The 22,103-nt window shown below is 42.5% G+C and overlaps 1 protein-coding gene across 1 annotated transcript in view; it reads left to right on the forward strand.

The window, feature by feature from the left end:
- ELOVL6 (ELOVL fatty acid elongase 6) overlaps positions 1-22,103 on the forward strand; it is a 105,926-nt gene that overhangs the window by 63,251 nt on the left and 20,572 nt on the right. Inside the window, exon 2 of the mRNA XM_088456400.1 lies at positions 16,953-17,084. Within this exon, the coding sequence (XP_088312526.1) occupies positions 16,953-17,084 (132 nt within the window). The remainder of the gene's footprint in view (positions 1-16,952; positions 17,085-22,103) is intronic.

The following is a 22,103-nucleotide window of genomic DNA, read 5'->3' on the forward strand; positions in this document are numbered from 1 at the left end:
ATGACTTAAGTGGCGTTAACTGCACTCAGGTGGAAAAGGGAGGCTAACTGAATAGCATCAGGCGATAAATGCCAAGGCTACCTCCCTTTTTCACACCCGTTAACAACCCTAATTTTATTTCCCCCATGTATGATATGAGAAGTTGAATATTTAATATAATTTATGTATTGTAACACTGAATGCCAAGTTATTCTATGAGATTTCCACTTAAATTCTAGTTAAAGGAGAGTAGCCATAAAAATAGATATGCTCCACACTGATACTTCAAAATCATGGGTAATGTATACAGTATCTTCTTAGAATAGTGATACATATTCTTTTGTGTGTTGTGTAAAATGTGTATTAAATAATGTAAACTACTGAACTCAGCAAGGTTGCCAGGGCATGATGGCACTTGGAGAAAAATAAGTGCCAGCATGCCTGTACATCCAAGGCTTGCTAGCACCTGTAGGCCATTTGTAGAAAAATATTAAAATAACGACAGGACACACCGTAGAAAAAAATCCTTTATTAAATAAACACTCCCTTACCCCTCTTTACCCATTTATTAGCCACTTAATCCAATTAGATAGGTCCACTATATTCCATGTAGGAAATCAAGGGTACTGGTCAAAATAAACACATGTGATAACACTACTTGTCCATTTCGGGACCAGATCACTAATGACTTAATGAAATCAAATTGTAAAATGTTGGCCCTTTGTTACAGTTGTGTGATGTATGAATTATCTACTGTGTCTGGTTTCAAAAAGTTCTATGAATACAATTGTTCATAGATATTTGTGATGTTTGTGATCTGGCTTAATAGTCATGTTGCATACCTCCCAACATTGTCAGAATGAGAATGAGATTCGTCCCCAAAAAGTGGGTGTGGCCTCACAGGAACGGCAGAAAAGCAGGACAGTTGGGAGGTATGCTGTTTTCTGTCCATTACGTATACAGATGCCTTTAATGCAATGAATGGTGCACGCACGGGAATCATTTTTAATTTACGGCAATAGTCTTATAAGATTGCCTTCCCTGATGTCAATATGAAAAGATTAAGTTTTGACGTGACACGCAAAATGGCCTCATAAAGTTGTTTATGAGAAACACAGTCTCCACTTTAATACCCCTTTTACACCAAACAAATAACCCGGGTTATTGCCAGGTCGATCCGGGTTGAGGCTCTGTGTGAACGGCTCCCAAAAAAATAACCTGGGTCGATTTACCGGACAATCTTGTTCGGGTTGAGAGCAGGGTTGAAAACGGGTTGTTCCCGGGTCATGAGGCAGTGTAAGCGGGTGCTACCCTGCTTATTTGACCCGGCTAGCTCCGAAAGATGCTGATTGGAGCTTCTGGGGAACTGGCAGATGATGTAATTTGTCAGAGAGACGCACATGAAGCCATCGCTTGCCTGCCTAACCTTCTGCACCACAGCAGCCTGACCAGCAGCCACAAAAGCAGGCAGGCACACAGCCTGCCATAGCCAGAACTGCAGCCTGACCAGCAGCCACAAACGCAGGCTGATACACAGCCTGCCACAGCCAGAACAGCAACCTGTAGCAATGCTGTAAGCAGTCCCCACCCCTCTCTTTTGTTGCCTTTTGTGACCATCTTTGTCAGACCTTAAAACAGACCATTTTTAATGACTTCTATAGAGAAAAGCAGGGATTACCCGGGTTCAGTGTAAACGGGGCAAACCCGGGAATAACCCGGGTCGAATTGCAGTGTAAACGGGGTCTGAAGCTGAGTTCGACCCGGGATTGACCAGTGTTCACATTCCAGGGTCGGACCCGGGATTTTGGTGTAAAAGGGGTATTAGTGTCTGTCCCTGTGCTCAATTTATTGTCATGGTTGTCATACCAAAGCAAACTCTTACCAGGAATTGGAATTGTTTGAAACTAAAGAATCGTTTTTCACATAAATGACATAGGAACGGTAAAAAAGGGAGAAACTGAAATGTTGTATCAGTAAATGGCTTACATCAATTTTTCTGGAGAAATTGAATAATATGTATCAATCTCGACATGGTATAAAATAAAGTCCATCATTGTGATATATCATTAACGGTTTAGGCAGCGTAAGCCCAGAAACGCTCGGACGCCTGTTCTTTAATTGACTTGCTTCACTAAACTCGTCACTGCTCGGCTCCCTTTTGTCATACATTAATGTTTCATACACCTAAACCTTCCTTGACAAATGCTCTATAGAATAGTGAAAATTGCATCACAAGCCGTCAAGTGGTTCTTGATACAAAATAAAGACGTCTGCCAGGGACTTTATATTATACTATGTATAGATTATTTTTGTATTATTATTTTATAATATGTAATGAATATTCGTTCTTCTAGGTCAATTTTAAGTGTGTCCAAATAACAACTTAATTCATCCTTTTATTTTTGAAATTGCCAAGTTAAATGACCTTTTAAAAGTCTTTTTTATGTAATGGTTCCACTAGTCCTAGGCCATTTTGCATCAGGGTTGGTCTCCAAATGGGAGTGAGACCCGCACAAACAAATGTGTACATACCACATAGGCTTTGTGTTGGGAGGTAATGTATAAATGATAGCTTAAATAATACTGTTTTTTTTCCAGGTGAGCTACTGAACCCAGCAAGGTTGCCAGGGCATGATGGCACTTGGACAACCAAAAGTGCCAGTATGCCCGGGCATCAACTGCCCGCTGGCACTAGTAGGCTATCTGTAGAAAAATATTAAAACATAGTAAAGACAGGACACACACTGTAAAAGAAAATCCTTTATTAAATCAACACTCCGCCTCACCACTTGTTTACCTATTTATTAGACACTTAATCCAATTTGATAGGCCCTCTTCATTCCATTTAGTAATCAGGGGTAAAAAAAAAAAAAAACAGATGTGAAAACACCACTTGTGCCTTTCAGGACCCCATTCATAATGACCTAACAAAATAAAATGTAAAATTTTGTCCCTTTGTTACAGTTATGCAATGTATGAATTATCTGTGTCTGGTTTCAACAAGTTCGGTGAACATAAATGTTCTTAGATGTTTGTGATCTGTCTTAAGGTGCGTACACATTGGGCGATCAGGAAAGAAAGTACGATTACGACATCGTAATCGTACCATCGTTCCTGATCCCCTGTAGTGTCTGCAGTAAACGATCAATCGTACAGTGCAGGCACTGTCCATCATTCCTGAACATGCCAATCTGTTGTTATCGGCAGATTGTGCTGCATGTTCAGGCGATGGACAATGTCGGAAACGACCAGCGGGAGCGCACATCTCTGGTCGTTTCTGACATAAAAGTGCACGATTTGTGCACGATTACTGAGCGATTGCACGATTACTATGTCGTAATCGTGCAATCGCTCAGTAATATCGCCCAGTGTGTAGGCACCTTTAATGTTCATATTGCCCTTCCATTACATATACAGCCTTTAATGCAATGAATGGTGCACTGTAACAAAATATCTTGTCCCATCACCACTAAAGCACCTTTCTATCATACTGTTAAAATAGACTATATTTTATATATTTTTTTCTATTACAAAATGAATATCCGTCTAAATAACAACTTAATTCATCCTTTTATGTTTGAAATTGCCAAGTGAAATGACCTTTTAAAAGTCTTTTTAATGTAACGGAAAAAGACACGCAGAGAAAAATTGCCCTTTCATAGTAAATTTTTTCCGAAATATTTTTTAAATATTTTTTTTTTTTAATAATTTAGAACCAGAAAGAATCATAACGACCATTTGTTTTGGAGATAGAAGCTGAAATGTTCAGGTAACTTTATAGACATTTTTGGACATTGTATGCAAGACCCGTTTTCCTGATAAGTTTAAATATAGCAGGAAGATGTGTCTTCGACTGATGAGATTATATATGAAAAATGCAGTACAGGTAGATGGAGCATGGGAAGGGAGTCATTCATCAGGACATTGATTCAAGGAGCTGACTGCAGCCGGAGATCTGAGCTAAGATATTATGGATACCTAGGAGCATATAGCATTAAAGTATAAGATAAGAAACCCATGAATAATGCAGCATTTGATAAGAAACCAGCACAAAATGTAATAACTTTTTATTTCTCTTATAGCATTAGAAGTCAGTGTTGCATTATTTTGAATTTAACATTAAAGAAAAAGCAGTCTCATAGCTTTGCTGTTGAAAACTTGTTTCCAAATATGTAGCTTGTACTAGTTGTGCAGAAAATACCAGTGAACTCATGTTCATACTTTACATGAGTATTCAGGTGGTAAATTTACTAAAGGATGGGATTGCTGTCAGATTGAAAACCATTAAAAAAAATGATTTACTATGCAGTGGTAGATACCTGTCAGATTTCAACCCCCTATTCCGCAGCAGATCCTACAGCAATTTGGCCATCAGTTTCTCAAACTCGGTCCTCGGGACCCCAAACAGTGAATGTTTTCCAGGTCTCCTCACAGAATCTCAAGTGATATAATTATCACCACCTGTGTATCTTTTAAAATGTGTCAGTACTGGGTGACCTGGAAAACGTGCACTGTGTGGGGTCCTGAGGACTGAGGGCCTGATTCAGACCCGCTCGCGAGCGCTGAGCACTCACAAGCGGGTTGATGGTGCCCTAGTGCGCATGCGCACGATGGAGGGAGCTCCGTCGTGCGCATGCGCGAGACCCGCATAGCGACGGCCAGCCGTCGCTATGGGTCTCGCACCAAAGGGCGCGTGCTGTCGATGGTGAGTGACAGCATGCCCCCTTTGGTGGGTGTGCCGGGGGCGTTGCTGCCCAGACGGAGGCGTTCCCATGGGAACGCTTACCGTCTGGGTCCGGCCCCACTGACATCACTAGTGATGTCAGTGGGAGTGCTCTTGGCTCTGATAGAGCCGAAAGCACTCCTGGGCTTGCGGCAGCGAGACCTTACCACAGGGTCTCGTCGCAAGCCCGATGGTCGCGATGGTTTTGACCATCGCGACCATCTTTTTGGCCGCTCGCATAAGCTGTGGGTGGTCACTCACAGCTATGCGAGCGGCCAGAAGGCCGCTCCAATTTTAGGTAGGAGGGCCCTGATTCAGAGCGAGCACTCTTGTCAGAGCGTCCGGCTCTGAATCAGGCCCTCAGTTTGAGAGCCAATTGTATAGTAAACCCAGTGCTAAACCTTTGAAACTAATGTAGACCTTGAATGCATATTTTAAAAATATATGTTCAGTGCACAATGTGTATTATCGTGCTACCTAGCTCTAACCTGCCTAGTGTGCAGGGGCTTATCTATAATGGATGCTCGTTGCACACGGGCCCCCTGGTCCAGGGGTGCCCACACTGCACACCCTGCACTTATATTATCTAAAACTTACCTCTCCGAGGTCCCGCGTCGGGTGTCTCAGCGTTGCTCAAAATGCCGGAAAATGGCCACCGTTTCCGGCGTTTTGCGCGTGCGCAGTGAGGATATTGGCGGGAAAATGGTGGCCGCGCCATGCCCCTGGCGATTTGCGCTTGCGCAGTAGACTCTGGGCACACTCTATTGCCCAGAGTCTACTGATGCTGCGGTGGCTGGCCAGCCGCTTCAGTTGGCTGCCGGACGACGGTGAGAGAGGAGGGGGCCCTGGACGGGGAATGCACACGGGCCCCCTCCTCTCTTAAGACGCCCCTGCTAGTGTGTATTCATTTTCATTTACAGGCTAAAACGGGGGTACCCATAGTGATCCCCCATGTTTTTACAACTTTAGGGGGGTCCTACAATTTTTTTAAGGAAAATTTCGTAACTTTACGCAAATCCCACTTCGCCAGGTCCCCTTTTCGTTAGTTTCATATATTATCCCCATATTCAATATGAAACTAACTAAAACGGGAGCCTGCGAAGTGGGATTTGTGTAAAGTTACAAAATTTTCCTTAAAAAAATTGTAGGACCCCCCTAAAGTTGTAAAAACATGGGGGATCACTATGGGTCCCCCCGTTTTAGCCTGCAAATGAAAGTCGGGGATTTAAACAGCTGCGGCAGGTGCTTTTTTCCCGACATTGAAGAAGTGATGCAGAAGAGCACTTAGGTTATTTTTTTCATTTTTTTAAGTGGTCCCATCAAATTTGGGGTACATGAAAATGGGTACTAGCATATTTTGATGGCCCTAAAGTAAGTTTTTAAAAATTCTGCAATTGTGCACCTGCCGCTATAAATCAATTCTAGAAAACACCTGCCGCATACTTGCAGAATAGCCCTGAACCTATTTCCCTATTGTTAAACAATTTTTTCCAATTTTTTTTTTCACCCCAATTTTTTAATTAATTTTTTGGGGTGTCCCTATTTTTTTTTTAAACTTTTTTTGACACAGTTCTTTTTTAAATGTCATTCCCAGGGGTGCAGGCTATTTTTTTATGCCTGCAGCCCTAAACCCCAATTCTGCACTTTTTTTCGACACCTATTCACTGGTGAAAAGTTATCCCCGTTTTTTATCAAAGACTTTTCGAACCTGCGAAAAGTCTTTGAAATTGAATACGGTGTAAAACTAAAACCTGCGATAATGACGTCATAGGTGCAATATTAGTATAGATATAGTTTTCGCTCCCATATTGAATACCCCTGTAAGCCTGTACAGATCATAGTGATCTGTGCAGTGCTTCACATAAACTTGTCCGCCACAGGCAGGTCTATTATTTGGGCAGGTTTGCCATTGGCTTTGCGGCGTATAGTAAATACAGGGTTTGTAATTTTGACACTGAAAAAAACACCTAGGGGTAAATTTACTAAAGTGAGAGTTTTTAGAAGTGAGCTTTAAAAGTGATGTTGCCCATAGCAACCAACAGATTCTGCTTAACATTTAACTAGCACCTTCTAGAAGATAATAGCTAGAATCTGATTGGTTGCTATTGGCAACATCACTTTTAAAACTCACTTCTAAAAACTCTCACTTTCGTAAATTTACCCCCAATAGTGAGCCATTGTTCTAAAGTCAGTCATTTGGATCGTTTTTTGTCTGTTTTTCCTTCAATAAATTAAATGGGTTTATGTCAGGGAACCAGGCTCGCCGATTCCCCAATTAGACAACCTATCATCCACAATATATCACTGTTCTCTTGTCAGGAAATTGCTCCTGACTAGACTACCTGTCTCAAATCGCACTTTGCGCACTTGTGACTGGAAAGTTTACTCAGGTATCCAGCACTCAATCTTGCACTCACCTACCATAGGCTACACAGTCACTCACTTCCACCATCCATGTGTAAGGCCAGTAGGAAGCCTTTGACTTAATTACACACTAGCACACTTTATTCTGATAGCTAAAAGATTAATGCTTCACACACTGGTATTTAAAGGGCTAAGCAGTAAACCTCTCCTAAATATACAAAAAAAGAACAATGCTTACAGATAATAAAAAACAATTAGTGATAAGATGACATATATAAACAATACAAATAAAAGAAAAGGAGAAAGTCAGAATATAAGCTTACATACAGTTGTATATTCTGCTCCAAGAGAAGTAGAGTTGGAAGAATGGACAGCTCCGTAAAGAAGACTTATCATTAGGTGGCAGCTATAAATTCCTTATCCTATGACCAATTTTCTCCATTCATCCCAAATTCCAAAAAGAAAATATCCATCTTTGTGTACTGAGGGTAACATGTGGCCCATTGCACGCCTCTTACCAAGCACAAAAAAGGGAACAAATAAGAAAAATATTTGAAATGTTTCTGAAACATTTGGCCAGGGACTGACGTGAATTCCAACTATTCTCAGTACAGTGTATTGCATACAGTAATTGGTGCCACTATGTAAATAGATAATAATATTAATAATACATACAAAAAGTGACAGCTACACCTGGAAGCCAGTGAAAAACATGGAGCTAGGGACTCTGGGGCGAGTAGTCTCTTGTTTGCCCCATCACTCCCATCACAATTTTTACCCCACCCGAGAAGGGGGGAATCAATTAGGGGGTTTGCTGCACGGGGAATAGCTCCGGGTTTCATGCCCAGAGCATACTTGGCTACTCTACCAGAAGGTGCTGGAAGAGTGGCTGTATCTCCCGCATACTGCCCACTTCGCAGTGAAGTGGGCAGTATGGTGAGATAATACCCGGAAATTGCCAGTCCGTAGGCAGAGAGCGAGGCTAAAATGATGCGAATGGAATAATTTTTGCTCCTCCCCCTCCCAAACGCGCGATTCGCAGCATTTTGACGTAAGAGCTCGGCCCGTCCCCTAAAGTGGTCTGCTGCGTCTCATCTCCGGCTTCTCCTGAAGAGGAGCCTTTAAAAGTAGGCATGTATGCCCCAGAACTATTCAACTAATCAGCATTTTCCCCTTGCAGTAAACATGGGTTAACTTAACATATGCTACCCCATAGATTCCAGCAAGTGCAGCAAGATTCCAGCAAGAGTCTGCATTTTAATGAGGATCCACTTTCTGGGGCTTAGTAGAAGCTTTACACTTGGATTACTAATTTTGAATCAGTTAGTGGCAAATCAGCTAACACCAGTTATGGTACATACACACGGTCAGATTTTGTGTCAGATCTGAACGATAACGATTTTAAAAATCGTTCAATCATTCATATCTGAAAGAAAATCTGACATGTGGGCCTGCAATGATGAACGATGTGCGTTCCCGCGTTTCAGATAACGATATCTGACATCATCTGTGTTTGCAGTCAGATTTTGACGATTTCATTCATTTTAATAGTCTGAAATTTTTCAATCGTTGGTAAAAATCGTTCATCATTCATCTTACAGATCTGACCGTGTCTATGCACCTTTAGAGTAATTATCTATATTTAAAATTGAAACGCACGGGTAATAATCACAAGGACTTTTTTTCCACACCATATTTACTGTACTTATATAGTAAATCAAGTGGCACTGCCAGCTGTCCAGAAGATTAAGCAAGTCTCCCAGAGCCCCTCGCTGCAGCCCACTTATTGAGCCAAGGAGGTGATCCAGGGGGCAGATGATGGGATTTGCGCTGAATCGCGTCATCTTAGCCCCGCCCAGCTTCACAATGCCGGTAATCGCAACAATTACGATCAACGGCCCACCCACTTTGCGATGACATCCCCCTCCTCCCGCTGAGCCAGCCTGGCTACCTTCTCCCAGAGGGTGCAGCCAGTAAGACAGCAAGTATGGATTTGCCACCGTTACACTATAGCTGACTCCTATTTTACAGTGTGTTAGTTCTGCAATTATGATCAAATGTATTAATAGTAAATTTAAACTATGTCTTGCACACTATGGGCCAAATGTAATAGGGTGAGAGTTTAGAAAATGTTAGAGTTTAGCAGTAATCTCAAACATTGGTTGAGTTTTATCTTCAAAATGGGAAAACATCTGGATGAGATTTTACATCGTGAGAGTTTTTTGAGTCTGCAAAACATGCGAGTTTGCTCTGTTGCTTTGTTCTCTGACTATTACATTGGCTGAGTTTAAAAAGTGTGAGAAAACTCTCACATTTTCTAAACTCTCACCCTATTATATTTGTCCCTTTGAGCCTGATTCAGAGATTTGGGAATCCGATATTTATGTACGTCTTTGTTGTTAATGAGCAGGAACCGCATTGCGAATGTGCAGTTCAGCTCATTGTTTGCAGTGCCCCAAAAGCTGTAACATGATTGACATGCTGCTGGCATTAGGGGGCTGCGAAGGAGAGCGTTCCAGAAAACGTGGGTGTGTCTGCCCCGTTTTGTGGGCATGCATAATTTTGCCGGACATCCTGAGTGACCTGAGTATTACTCAGATGTCCGATGTTCACGCAGTAGATCCGATGCTGCTTCTTCGGACGCAGCATCGGATCAGAGAAGTCGGCAGTTGGTGTCTTTTTAATTAAGATGCCTCCTGCATATTTTGCATATTTTCGCGCAACTGCTGCATACAAAGACACAGCTGCTGCAAAATTAGTGTACGTCTCTCAATCAGGCCCTATTAGGTGTATATGTCAATCTCTTATATTAGAAGAACGCCTGCAACAGAAAGAAACTAGCTTTCTAGCTGCTCGGATAAGAGAGGTTATCTTTGTTTCTGCTAATTCCAGGTCTGTGGTTCTTTAATTTACTCTGCTGTCAGATCAGCCTGTTAATGGGGAGAGATTGATTATCCGCCAGTGGTTTTGTCTCTTGGCAGTTGGCCTTTCTGTTTCTGGAAAATGGTTTTGATCCACTGCTTTCTAAGAGTGACGGTGTTTCAACACAGCTGACTGAGCCACGCCATTATCACATTACTAAATAAGTAAGTACCCGGGAAATTTTAACCACTAACATATTCAAGCTTCTAAACCGTCTAATCTTCAGCTCAACCGCAACAGGTTACGGTAAAAATAATCATTTTTCTTTTATATTAGAGAAAAGAATATAATGTAAGTCTATGTAATGGTGTTGAAAGGATTTTTTATTCCATTAACTGAATTTTTTGTCTTAGTATATTTAATAGGCAGGACCAGTGCAAGGTTCCTTGGCACCCTAGGCAGTGCTTCAGCTTACTACCCGTACTTTCGTTCAAGACCACTTTCACTACTTTCATCACATGCCATGTGCTACCTACCTGCTTTTATCTCACATACCCCTCTGCCCAACTTGTCTCTGACATGCCACTGAGCACACTAGCTCATCCATCACATGTACATCTGCCCGCCAACATTTCACATGCCCTCCTGCTCACCATGTTTACCCCGCAGATTTTACTTACATACCGTATTGCCCCAACCAAAGAAACAAGAAGAGTTCTATCTAGTTAGATCAGTATGAACCACTAATATAAATTTAAATATTCATACTTTATTGAATGTCCCTTAAAACACATAATTAGTTAATTTACCCTAAATTGCGATGCTGGTAAGTAAAGTGCACAAATGATTATAGATAAAGAATGTGCAAAAGAAAAGGAATAAGTGAACTGCAACCTGTTCAGGATATAAAAGTATATTTTAGAACATCTTATTTACCACTTTTTATGGGTGCTTCCCGATTATAATTTTATCCCTACCCCATACATATAATAAAAGTAATAAATAAAATATTTTAAAATATGCAGATAATGATATGCTGAACACCGGTCAGTGACTATTTTCCATTGTTTTGCTTACTTATCAGGATCCTAATTTAGGGGAAATCAATTATGTGTTTAAAAGAATAATCAATAAAGTATTTAAAATAATAATAGTAATAATAGTGGTCCATAGTGAGCAATTTAGAAAGAGCTCCTCTTATTTTCCTCTTGTTTTCCTTGTTTGGTTGTGGTAACAAGTCATATGATTGCAGGAGAGGCACCAAAAACATTTAATAAAAAACCTATATATATATATACTGTATATACCATGTTTTCCCCTTACATAGCCCTCTCCGCACCCGACCTTCCCTGGATTTCCACCCCATGTGCCTGCAATGCTAATTACTTGTACCTGATTTACTGCTCCTGACAGCAGGAATCCATGCATGAAGGCATCCTCAGACCTCCTCTGAATTTCAGCAGCCAGTCTGACTCACACAGGGGAGGGGGAAACAGCACAGCTCGCTCCGCTTGTGTATGGAAGGGGAGGAGAGGAGAGAGAGCCTGCGCTGTGCTGATGGCATCACAGCAGCTGCACACGTCAGTCATGTGACCAGCAGTGCTGCTGTGCTATTGTTGCCAGCGCTAGATAGACCGCCAGCCCAGCAGACATGGGCAGGGTTACAGTGGAGCTGACGGCGGCTGCAGTTAGGACCCGCGGTCGCTGCCGGCCAGTGTTATTTTATTCCTGGTAGACTCAGCGGCGCCCTCCAGCTGCCGTCGCCCCTAGGTAGCTGCCTAACTCTGCCTAATGGTGGCGCCAGCCATGGTAATAGGTACAAAACATTTTTGCATCATGTTATATCATTTTCGCTGACTTTTTTTCTCAGGCCCCCTAGGAGATGCTGGAGGGGGAGGCTCAGCTGGGTGATGTATGTGAGCATAGGCTGATGTGGACTGAACCATCACGTCCCTGCCACCCGCTGTACATGGCACAACTCAAAACATTGTGCAGCAGAGGGCGGAAACACAATGACACTATTCACTCCGAATTGTGTCCTCCAGCCACAAAAAGTGGGTGGATGCGGGAGGTTGGTCTACTCTCTCAGGGGTCTGGCAGAGCTCCTCAATATACAGGCATTCTGGCATTCTGGAAGAGTATGTAATTATGTCTTGATTAAATAGCCTCATAATTAAGTTTACAAAATACCTTCCAAATGTATTTAATTTGCTTTTATTTTTCTGCTACAAGAACAACAGTAATTAAATTGGCAACTGAAATTTTATTTTAGGTGAAGTGTAGAAGATTGGAAATATCAAGATTTCATATATTCATTCAGCTTTGTGTCCACAGGATGCACAACAAGCATATTTAGGCACTGCCAACCGACAGGTGTCCCTGGGTTATTTCTGCATCATATAGCCTTTCCTGCTTTTGGCCCGGCAGCTCGGCAATCTAAATGTATGCCGAAAACATGTTTGATCTTAAAGTTTATTCAGATTTTCATAGCAGCATGAAACATTTATTGGAATTATGTTCCTATTATGTCCTTGCCCATAAAAAATATTGAAGTATGTACCTTTTCCCAGGGTGGGTACACACATGAACGACTAGCAATCGTGCCAATGTTCAGGAGCGATTTGCCTTCACCCTGGACATCGCATGATTGCCGGTAAACACTTAAAAAGATTTAATGAACGACGGAACGATCATTGTTCCGTCCTTTATCAATATGTATAACACGGCTAATCACACGATATCGCATGTGACCGTGGGGGTACGCAAATCTGGCATAAAGCTTTAGAGCTATTAGTGTCTCCTAAATCACAAATGCTGGTACCACTGTGTGCATCACTGTGATGAAAATGTTGATTGGAACCCAGACCTTTATGCAATCATTGACATGTAGAGAAGGTCAAACACTGTATGCTTCTGTAGGTCCTGTTCCTCTAACTATAAGCATTTAAGGTAAGGAAGAGGGGGAAACCCCTCACTGTGTGAAAAACAGAGGTGCCCAACCGGCATCTTTGCTGTAACAAGTTGCTAGATGGCTGTATATGTGGTCCGGAACCAGGGCGGGATGTATTATCAAGCATCGCATTTTGAATGTGATACATACCGCCACTTATTGTAGGCATAGCGGCATTTATTAATGCCATATTTGTTATTAAAACAATCCTACAGTTAGACATGAAAGCTTCTAAAGGAACTGGGAAACACAGAAGTAGAAATGACTTGTATCAGATGAGCAGATAGACAGTTATAGGTTTTAACAAATTAATTCTGTAAAAGCAGACTATATTTTGTTTTGGCTATCAACTATTAGTATAACTGTGTCTATCTTTTGACTTCTGACCTGCTGTGATGTTTTAGCCTTGAATAATCTATGTTGTCTGTCTTCATATCTCCAGTTGCACTTTTATTAATGAACCAAGAGTACAGCTGTTATCATTTTGACAAGCAGCACTATTGGCACCTCACTTAGCTCAGTATTATTGCCAAGTGCCTAATCGGCTGCATACAGAGGACTGCCAAGAAACTGACACTGCATATATTTAGTAAAGAGGCTTAAAATTTACATCTTAACATGTGGGTCATGTTTACTTGCTTCCAGCTGGACATATCACTTCTGAAATCCTCCTTGTTCATGTTATCCTTACGATGTCTATATATACAAAACTAGTTTTTGGTTTTACATACTGCCCAAGTCTTATCCCTCCCTAATCCTGCTTCCCTACCTTTTACCGGAATCTGTATGATTTACCGGCGGACCCCTGGCTGGCGGTTCAAATCCCGACAGCGGCAGCCCGAACAGGATGAAAATCCTGATCGTCCCCAGGTAAGTATTCACTAACCTATTCCCCCTCCCTAACCCTAACTCTCCTTTAGGGTGCCTAACCCTAACCTTCCCCCCAAGTGCCTAACCCTAATCCCCCCTCTAAGTGCCTAAACCTAACCCCCCCTTCCCCGCCGCCTACACCTAAGTCCCCCGGGGGGGTTCCTAACCCTAAATCCCCCCCGGGGGTGCCTAACCCTAACCCCCCCCTTCCCCTAGCCTAACCTAACCTCCCGGGGGGGTGCCTAACCCTAAGTACCCCCCCGGGGGTGCCTAACCCCCCCTTCCCCTAGCCTAACCCTAACCTAAGCCGGCTGTCAGGATTAGGTCCACCAGCTTCCCGACTGCATACCCCTTTTACCTTAGGTTTTCTTATCTCATGCTGATCATTATACCCATCCTTGCCGTAATGTGAAACAACAGATGGACTATAGTCTACTGTACATTTTGTATATATTACTCATACATGAAGTCAGGGGTGTATTAAGAGAGGAGGAGGCCCCCTCCTCTCTAGCTGGCAGCGCAGTAGAAATCCCGAAGGCCGGCAGATAAAAATCCTGACAGGGGAGGTAAGTAGGCTATCTCTACTCCTCTCCCCCCCCCTAACCCTAACCCTGCGTTAGTGCCTATCTTTAGTCCCCTGCGAGCTTTCACAGTCGGGGAGTCAGCGGTCGGCATTTAGACCGCCGGCTTCCTGACTACATCCCTTCAGAATAGGGTGAATATTTTCTGCAGCATTTTGCTCATCTCTAACTTAAAGCAATAACTTGGAGTCGCAGAGGGTTAGGAAGTGGCTGAAAATGATTTATTTTCTCCTTCATATTTAGACAAGCATCAGACAGTATGGAAAACTGATATGATGTATTCTTAAACCTTATTAAAGTGTAAATTAAAGGTGGGGTGGTCCAGTCATACCGGTTCCTCCACTTATTCCCATGTGAGGTACCGTACAGTACATTCTCAAAAGTCTTTTAAGGTTAACTGCAAGAAACGTAGACTTGGGCGCTAGTTCTTTTCTATGTATGTACATAGAAAATTCATTTGTAGCCATAACTAATAATAGTAAAAACATATAATAGTCTTATTTAGATAACCGCTTGTAACAAGAATAGAATTGGCATTCAGCCATTTGTGAAGAGTGGGGGTGATCCTGATTATATGGCCTTTAGCTGAATGTCATTTGGCAAACACAGGTAAAAGCCACGAGCAAATAAAATGCCACAGATATCATTATAAAAACATTCATGCAGGACAGGTATATATCAAGTATTAATATAAAAGAATTATAGTGTATACTACTATACATATTCTCCCTCCCATTATCTCGTCTATTGCTAAACGCAATACTGCCAGCCTATAGGGAATTGATGTCCCACTGTACTTCCTTCTGCAATGATTGGTTCTGAGAACAGTAGTAATTATTTTTGTGGCAGATGGTCTGTCTGTGACACACACCACTTCATTCCTGGGCCATCTTCAGGCAACGGCTGGTGCAAAGGTGTGTGTCTAAATACACATAGATAGGAATAAATCCAGCACCTTTCAGCATTGTGCTCACTACCAAGCAGTGATATTCAAATATATTTTACTTTTAATTAGATTACCTTGTATTCAAGTGTGATGAAAATACAATGCCACCCCCACCCGCTGCAGTTTTGGGTTCTCTTTAAAACGCCCTCTTTAGGTACCAACACAGCACAACTCTGTAAGTATTACCAAACTCTTTCTGTCACAACCAGGGGTTTGTGTGCTTGGGGCCAGTGGACCTTACCTGTCCGGACGCTATGGCGGGGTCCCACTGGCGCAGATGCGGGCACTAGGAGATCTGCGCTGCAGGGGGTTCTGGAGGCACACTGTCCTGAGTGCTTGTGGTGAGTGTGGGTCAGGTTTGACATCGCTGCACTGCGACATGGGCGCTGCCATCTTGGATTTCATCATGTGACACATTCCAACCAATCCAGGCAGAGCATCTCAGGAGTCCTAGCAACCATCATGCACTTCCTCCGGGTATTTAAGGGCTGACCTGCAGTCCTTTCTATGCTAGTGCAACGTTATTCCTGACTTTCGCTTCCTGTTGGGACCCCTGCTAAGGCCCAAGACGTCAGTGTCGTCCCCCCCCCGGCTATCCAGTTACCTATTGTCGGTACCCATGTGCCTTCCTGGGTACACTACCATCTGAGTCACTCTCTGCCAAATAGGCCACTCATGAGCAGTACTCCTCTCAAGCCAGCATCCTTCCAATATCAGAAGTCTGTTCTTAAATCCGCTCCCTGACTCCACTCCGGGTCCAAGTCCTCAAACATCTGTGACACTTTCCTAGCATTAGAGCTCCATCCTAAGCGATATAAAGCTTATTTGTAGTCCAGTTGCTTCCTCCTTGCTTGCCTACACTGGCAGCGGCACAATGCTGGAAGGTGCAGGAAGTGGGAGCATCTCAAACTTGTGCTGGAATACTCAGGTTGTGCCCCAGTAGGGTAGAAGAGGAGGAGGTACCACTGATGCCCTACATATTCCAACACCTTAGGCTAGAGTCTGATCAGCCTATTGATTGATCAGGTGCCGCAAAAATGTACTGATATACCTATTGTAATCTGCAATTTGTGTACTGAGAATTATGCTCCTGCCTTACCATGTTCCCTGCAAAATAAAGGATCAGTTAAAAATGGCTTTTTTTTGCAACTATGGAGTGTTGCTGTGTGAATGACAGAAATTTTTATAAATATACAGAGCTAGCAAAGAGTTTTTAACCCCGTAATTTACTAAAATATTTCACCAGGACAGCTGATAATTTTCTGATCCACCCCGTGATACTGACTGACAGCACAACAGCCAGTTCTGTATGTATCTGCACACGTGTGACCTGACTTTGAGGGTTCACACATGTTTGACTTTCTGATACGCTCTGGCCATTTTACATTCTAAAATATCACAACAATTGCGGTATGAGGTTTGTATATTTTAACTAAAAGATAAGTGACAGTATGTTTCGTTTCACTGGATATAATGTAGAAATTGACAAGTTTTATTGTGCTTACAGTAAAATATAGGTGGAAAATGTATTCTATACCAAATGAAAAGTTTTTGAAACTGTCTTCGTAGCTATATTTATGTAGTGACGTGTTCAATATAATTTTTTCTGTTTTTGTAGCTTGTTCATTTACTAAAGCTTAGGTAAATAAAATACAATTAATTTGTTTTCTCTTCCAGGAAGAAATCCTTTCTATTTTCAGCACTATACGCCGCCTTCATATTTGGTGGTCGACACTTAATGAAGCAACGGGAAAAGTTTGAGCTAAGGAAGCCCCTTGTCTTGTGGTCTCTCAGCCTTGCCGTTTTCAGGTAGGACAATGACATCAAATATTTACTGCCCCAGTTTTCTGGCAGTTGTTTTCATTACCACAAATAATCGTGAGAAGTCCAGTTAATAATATGGATACTGTAGAAACATATAGAACATGTTATGAATCCATGGGAGGAAACTTGTTTTTTTATTGTGTATTTAGTAAAATATTTTTAAATATTGTCTGACCTGTTGGCCTACCCATACATAATTAAAGAAACAGGTCCCACTCACAGAATGTAGATCTATAAAACGTCAGCTTTACTGTATGACCTTAGTGGGGTTAGATGCACCTCTGCATAAAACCATATTTTGGAGATGCCTTATATCCGCCCTGTATAGGGTGCAAGGGAAAATTCCTGATATCGGCATCCGCGAGGTTGCGTTAGTTTCCGAAGGAACTTAGTGATCATTACTTCTAGTTCAATTGCTCTTTTAGTGTGTCCTGATTTAGACAAATTAAATAGGTTTTTAAAACTTGACATATATTATAAAAGTAATTTATTCTGGTAATTGTGATTTTGGACATAGCAAAATTAAGTGAATTAAACATAAGTAGTTGTGTTTGTACTAAACACAGAACTGTAAAAATCCTTATGAGACATTTTAAGGATATCTGCATGGATTGGAGGGAGACTGATCTAATATAAGGCAAATACACCTACTTGGGGGTAACGTAAGAGTGGGAACTAAGCTTAAACTACTCTGATTTTTGCTCTATGTTTTAATTTTAAAGCTTTCAGCAATCTAATTCCATACCAGATGCTTCAAACACATACTGTATTGTTTTGTATCGGCAGTCTTACCACTTTCTGTTTGTGAATAAGGCTGGTATAGTATACAACAGGCATAGCATGGAAACAGCCCTGGTATGTGTGCTTATGATCTTCTGATGGCAAGAGACAGAGGTGACTGTTCAGTCATAATTCTTCTGGATCTCTCTGCAGCATTTGACACCGTGGACCATGGGATTCTGATTGAGCGCCTGAAAAATTTATATAGACTGGATGGCACAGTCCATGGCTGGTTCAAATCAAAGGTCACAGAGAGTTTCTTCTGGAGTACACTCATCGTCACCAGTGCCACTGTCATGTGGTGTTCCACAGGGTTCTATACTATCTCCCAAGCTTTTGCAGTATACATGATACCACTGGGTGAAATAATCAGACATCATCGCCTGGTCTACCACTACTATGCAGATGATACACTTGTCCTTTGCTCTGGGTACTGAGGACCCAATAACAAACTTAACTGGCTATCTAGCTGAGCTTCAAAAGTGCATGAGTGCCAGTTGGCTTTGACTGAATCTTGATAATACAGAGGTCCTTATGATAGGAGCTCACCATCAAAATACAAGACTACAGCATAGCAAACCAACTGGACTTACGATTGGGGGTTCAGAATTACAAAATATGGAACATGTACGGAATCTTGGTATTGTCCTGTATAGCAGCTTGACACTTATACATCAGTTATCAGCCATAATCAATTCCTCAGTCTTTCATCTAAGGAACATAACTAGAATCAAGCACTTAATTCCTCAGAAGATCTTCTTAAAGTTATACATGCATTTGTATCATCATGCTTAGACTACTGCCATGCCCTCTACCTGGGTCTCCCTGCAAAAGAAATGTCACCACTTGCAGCTGATACAATATGCAGCTGCCGGCTATTAACCAACAAGTCCCATCCTAGCCACATAACACCCATTCTTTACTCTATTCACTAGCTGCCTGTAAGATTGAGAATCTGTTTGAAGATTGGCTTACTGACTTTCAATGCCCTACATAACCAGGGCCCAAGGTACCTGAAGCAACTTCTAATTCCTTACTGTGATCTGTAGATGAAGGACTATTAGCAGTACCTAGAATCTTCCTGAATTCATCATAGAGTCAAGCATTTAAATTTGAGGCTCCGATTCCAGGGAACTCGCTTCCTCACACAGTTCGAGGGGCCTCCACTCAATCCTTCAAAAACAGACTCAAGACTTCCCTGTTTACTCATGCATGTCCATTCGCTAATATTTCTCTTTGATGTTAAGCTTATTTTGTATTTTGTGTTTGAATGCAAATGTAAAGTACTTTGTGTCCTATTAGGAGAAAAGTGCTATATAAATAACATACTTACTATTATTCTTCATCAACAGTAATCTGATCTTTCTAAATTGGAATACATTGGATCACAATTATTTGTTTACCACTTCCTGTACACAAAAATATCAAATATGGTGTAACTGCGTTACATTTAATGCTAGGTTTGTGCTCAGTGGCCACATACACATTGAAAAATTAAAACCATTCAACATCTAGCCTCTGATCTGCATTCAGCAACAGACTGAACACTGCACAAAGTCTATTTGAGCAAGTCGTCACCAAGTTTTGCACATCTCTAGACATTGCAGTTATCACTAATTCTTTGCATTAGCATTTGAATTCAATCAGGATGAATGTAGTCTGTTAGCGAACGGTAGATTCTCTGTGGGACTGAGATCTGGGCCACAGCATTGATTTTTATTTTGTGTGTATGGGTTTTTTTTTTTTTAATATATTATTGCTATTAAGCCTTTCCAAGTTATATATTTCTCTACTGTCCTGCTGAAATAATATTACTGGTATAACGAGCCACAGATCTCTTCTAGACTGCAGCTGGATTTACTTATTCCATCTTTTTAGACATGTTCCTGAAACAGGAATTTAACACCATAGCATTTTGTTCCCACCATTATGCTTGAGTTGAGATAGATTGGGATGATGTACAGTGTTAGGCTTGTGCCAAATACAGTGCACAGGCCAAAAATAACAATTTTGGATTCATCAGGCTATATCTTCTGGCACAATAAGTGTGATTTCATATGAAACGTATTCAACAATGGTACTCTGACTTTACAGTAGCTATCATAAACAATCTCTCCCATGAAAGCCAGTAACTCTCAGATTTGCTATAGGCTAGACTAGGCCTCTTGGTGGTGTCCCCAACAAGTGTTTTTTTGTCTTCTTCTGTGTTTTGCATTATTGCCTATTATCTTTCTTTCTTTATAATGGACTTTACATATCTCTGTGGAATTTACAGGGCTATTTTCCTGGAAAAATAGGTTCCGGAACTGGGTGGAGCTACTGGGGGTGGAGCTATAGAAAAACAATTATGTGTATATGCATATTATATTATAAGGCATTAGGCCTTTCCTCTCCCAGAATGCTACCAAACTGATTATTCATTCACTAATCATTTCTCGGCTTGACTACTGCAACCTTCTCCTTACTGGCCTCCCACATTGCCATCTTGCCCCCCTCCAGTCTGTTCTCAGTGCTGCAGCTAGACTTAGCTTCCTCTGCCAAAACCTGCACTGGATCTAATTCCCCTACATAATCCTCTTCAAACTCCTCACCGTCACATACAAGGCCCTTTCTAACTCCACTGCTCCCTACATCTCCAACCTCATCTCCTTACATACTCCCTCCCGCTCACCTCGGCCTGCCAAATACTGTTACCTCTCCTCCACCCTGGTTACTTCATCTCATGCGCGTATCCAAGATTTTGCCTGTGCAGCCCCCCTCCACTGGAATGAGCTCCCTTGCTCGATCAGGCTCTCCCCGACCTTGCAGAGCTTCAAACGTGCACTGAAAACCCACCTGTTCATCAAAGCATACCCTTCCATCACATAACCATGTTACCAGGTCTCTGTCCCTCCTGCCTCAGCCATCTCTACCTTGCCTACTTCCTGCACTCAGGTCCCCCTCTACACACTCATGCCTCATGTCATCTGTCCGTTTCCCCTCTCCCCTACATTGTAAGCTCCTAAGAGCAGGGTCCACCTCCCAACTGTCTCACAGCCTTCTTCTCTAGCACTTCTATGACAGCCTTCACCTTCAGAGCTGTGTCTGGAGAATTGTGTTGCTAATTGTTACTTGTGTTCTGTTTATATTTTGGTTTCTGTATTGTAATGTAATGTTCTGTGTACCCTTTACTGTATGTACGGCGCTGTGGACCACTTGTGGCGCCTTTAGAAATAAAATTTAATAATAATAATATATATATTTATATATACAGTATATTACAGTGATCCCGCTCAGTGAAAAAAATTGTGGATCCCCTAACTTAAAAAAATTGGGGTCCTACTCCACTGATTCTTGGTCCCATCACATATTATGCTTTTGAGCTCGCCATAAAGCATCAGACCACATGCCCTACACATACAACAAAGTCAAACTCATATTACAGTACAGATAATGCCTATAATTACATTGACATGGGGGCAGAGAAGTGGGTGAGGGCAGGCAGCAGTTGGAACAGTGCTAGGGTCAGGTGGCAGCTTGGGTAGTGCTGGGGGCAGTTGCAGTTGGGGTAGAGGGGACTAAGGGCCTGATTCAGACCCACTCGAGAGCGCTGAGCGCTCGCAAACGGGTCGATGTTGGCCCAGTGCGCATGCGCACGACGGAGGCGGCTCTGTCGTGCGCATGCGCGAGACCCGGATAGCGACGGGCAAGCCGTCGCTCACGGTCTCGCTACAAAGGGGTGGCGTGCTGTCGATGGTGGGCGTGCCGGGGGCGTGGCTGCCCAGACGGAGGCGTTCCCATGGGAACACCTACCGTCTGGGGCCGGCCCCACTGACATCACAAGTGATGTCAGTGGGAGTGCTCTCGGCTCTGATAGAGCCGAAAGCACTCCAGGGCTTGCTGCACGAGACCCTACCACAAGGGTCTCGTCACAAGCCCAATGGTCTTGAACATCGCAACCATCTTCCTGGCCGCTCACTATAGCTGTGGGTGGTCACCCACAGCTATATGAGCGGCCAGGAGGCCGCTCTAAAAATTAAGAGGGATGGCCCTGATTCAGAGCGAGCGCTCTGTCAGAGCGTCCGGCTCTGAATCAGGGCCTAAGTGCAGATGGCAGATGAGAGTGCTGGGAGACAGGTAACAGTTGGGATAGAGGGGGTTAAACGCAGGCAGCAGTTGGGGTAGAGCTGGGGATTGAAGCAGGGAGCAGTTGGGAGGAAGGGGGTAAAGGCATGTGGCAGTTAA

This window comes from Taudactylus pleione, unplaced genomic scaffold (assembly GCF_031769625.1).
Source record: "Taudactylus pleione unplaced genomic scaffold, aTauple2 ptg000703l, whole genome shotgun sequence".
Classification (NCBI taxonomy): Eukaryota; Metazoa; Chordata; class Amphibia; order Anura; family Myobatrachidae; genus Taudactylus; species Taudactylus pleione.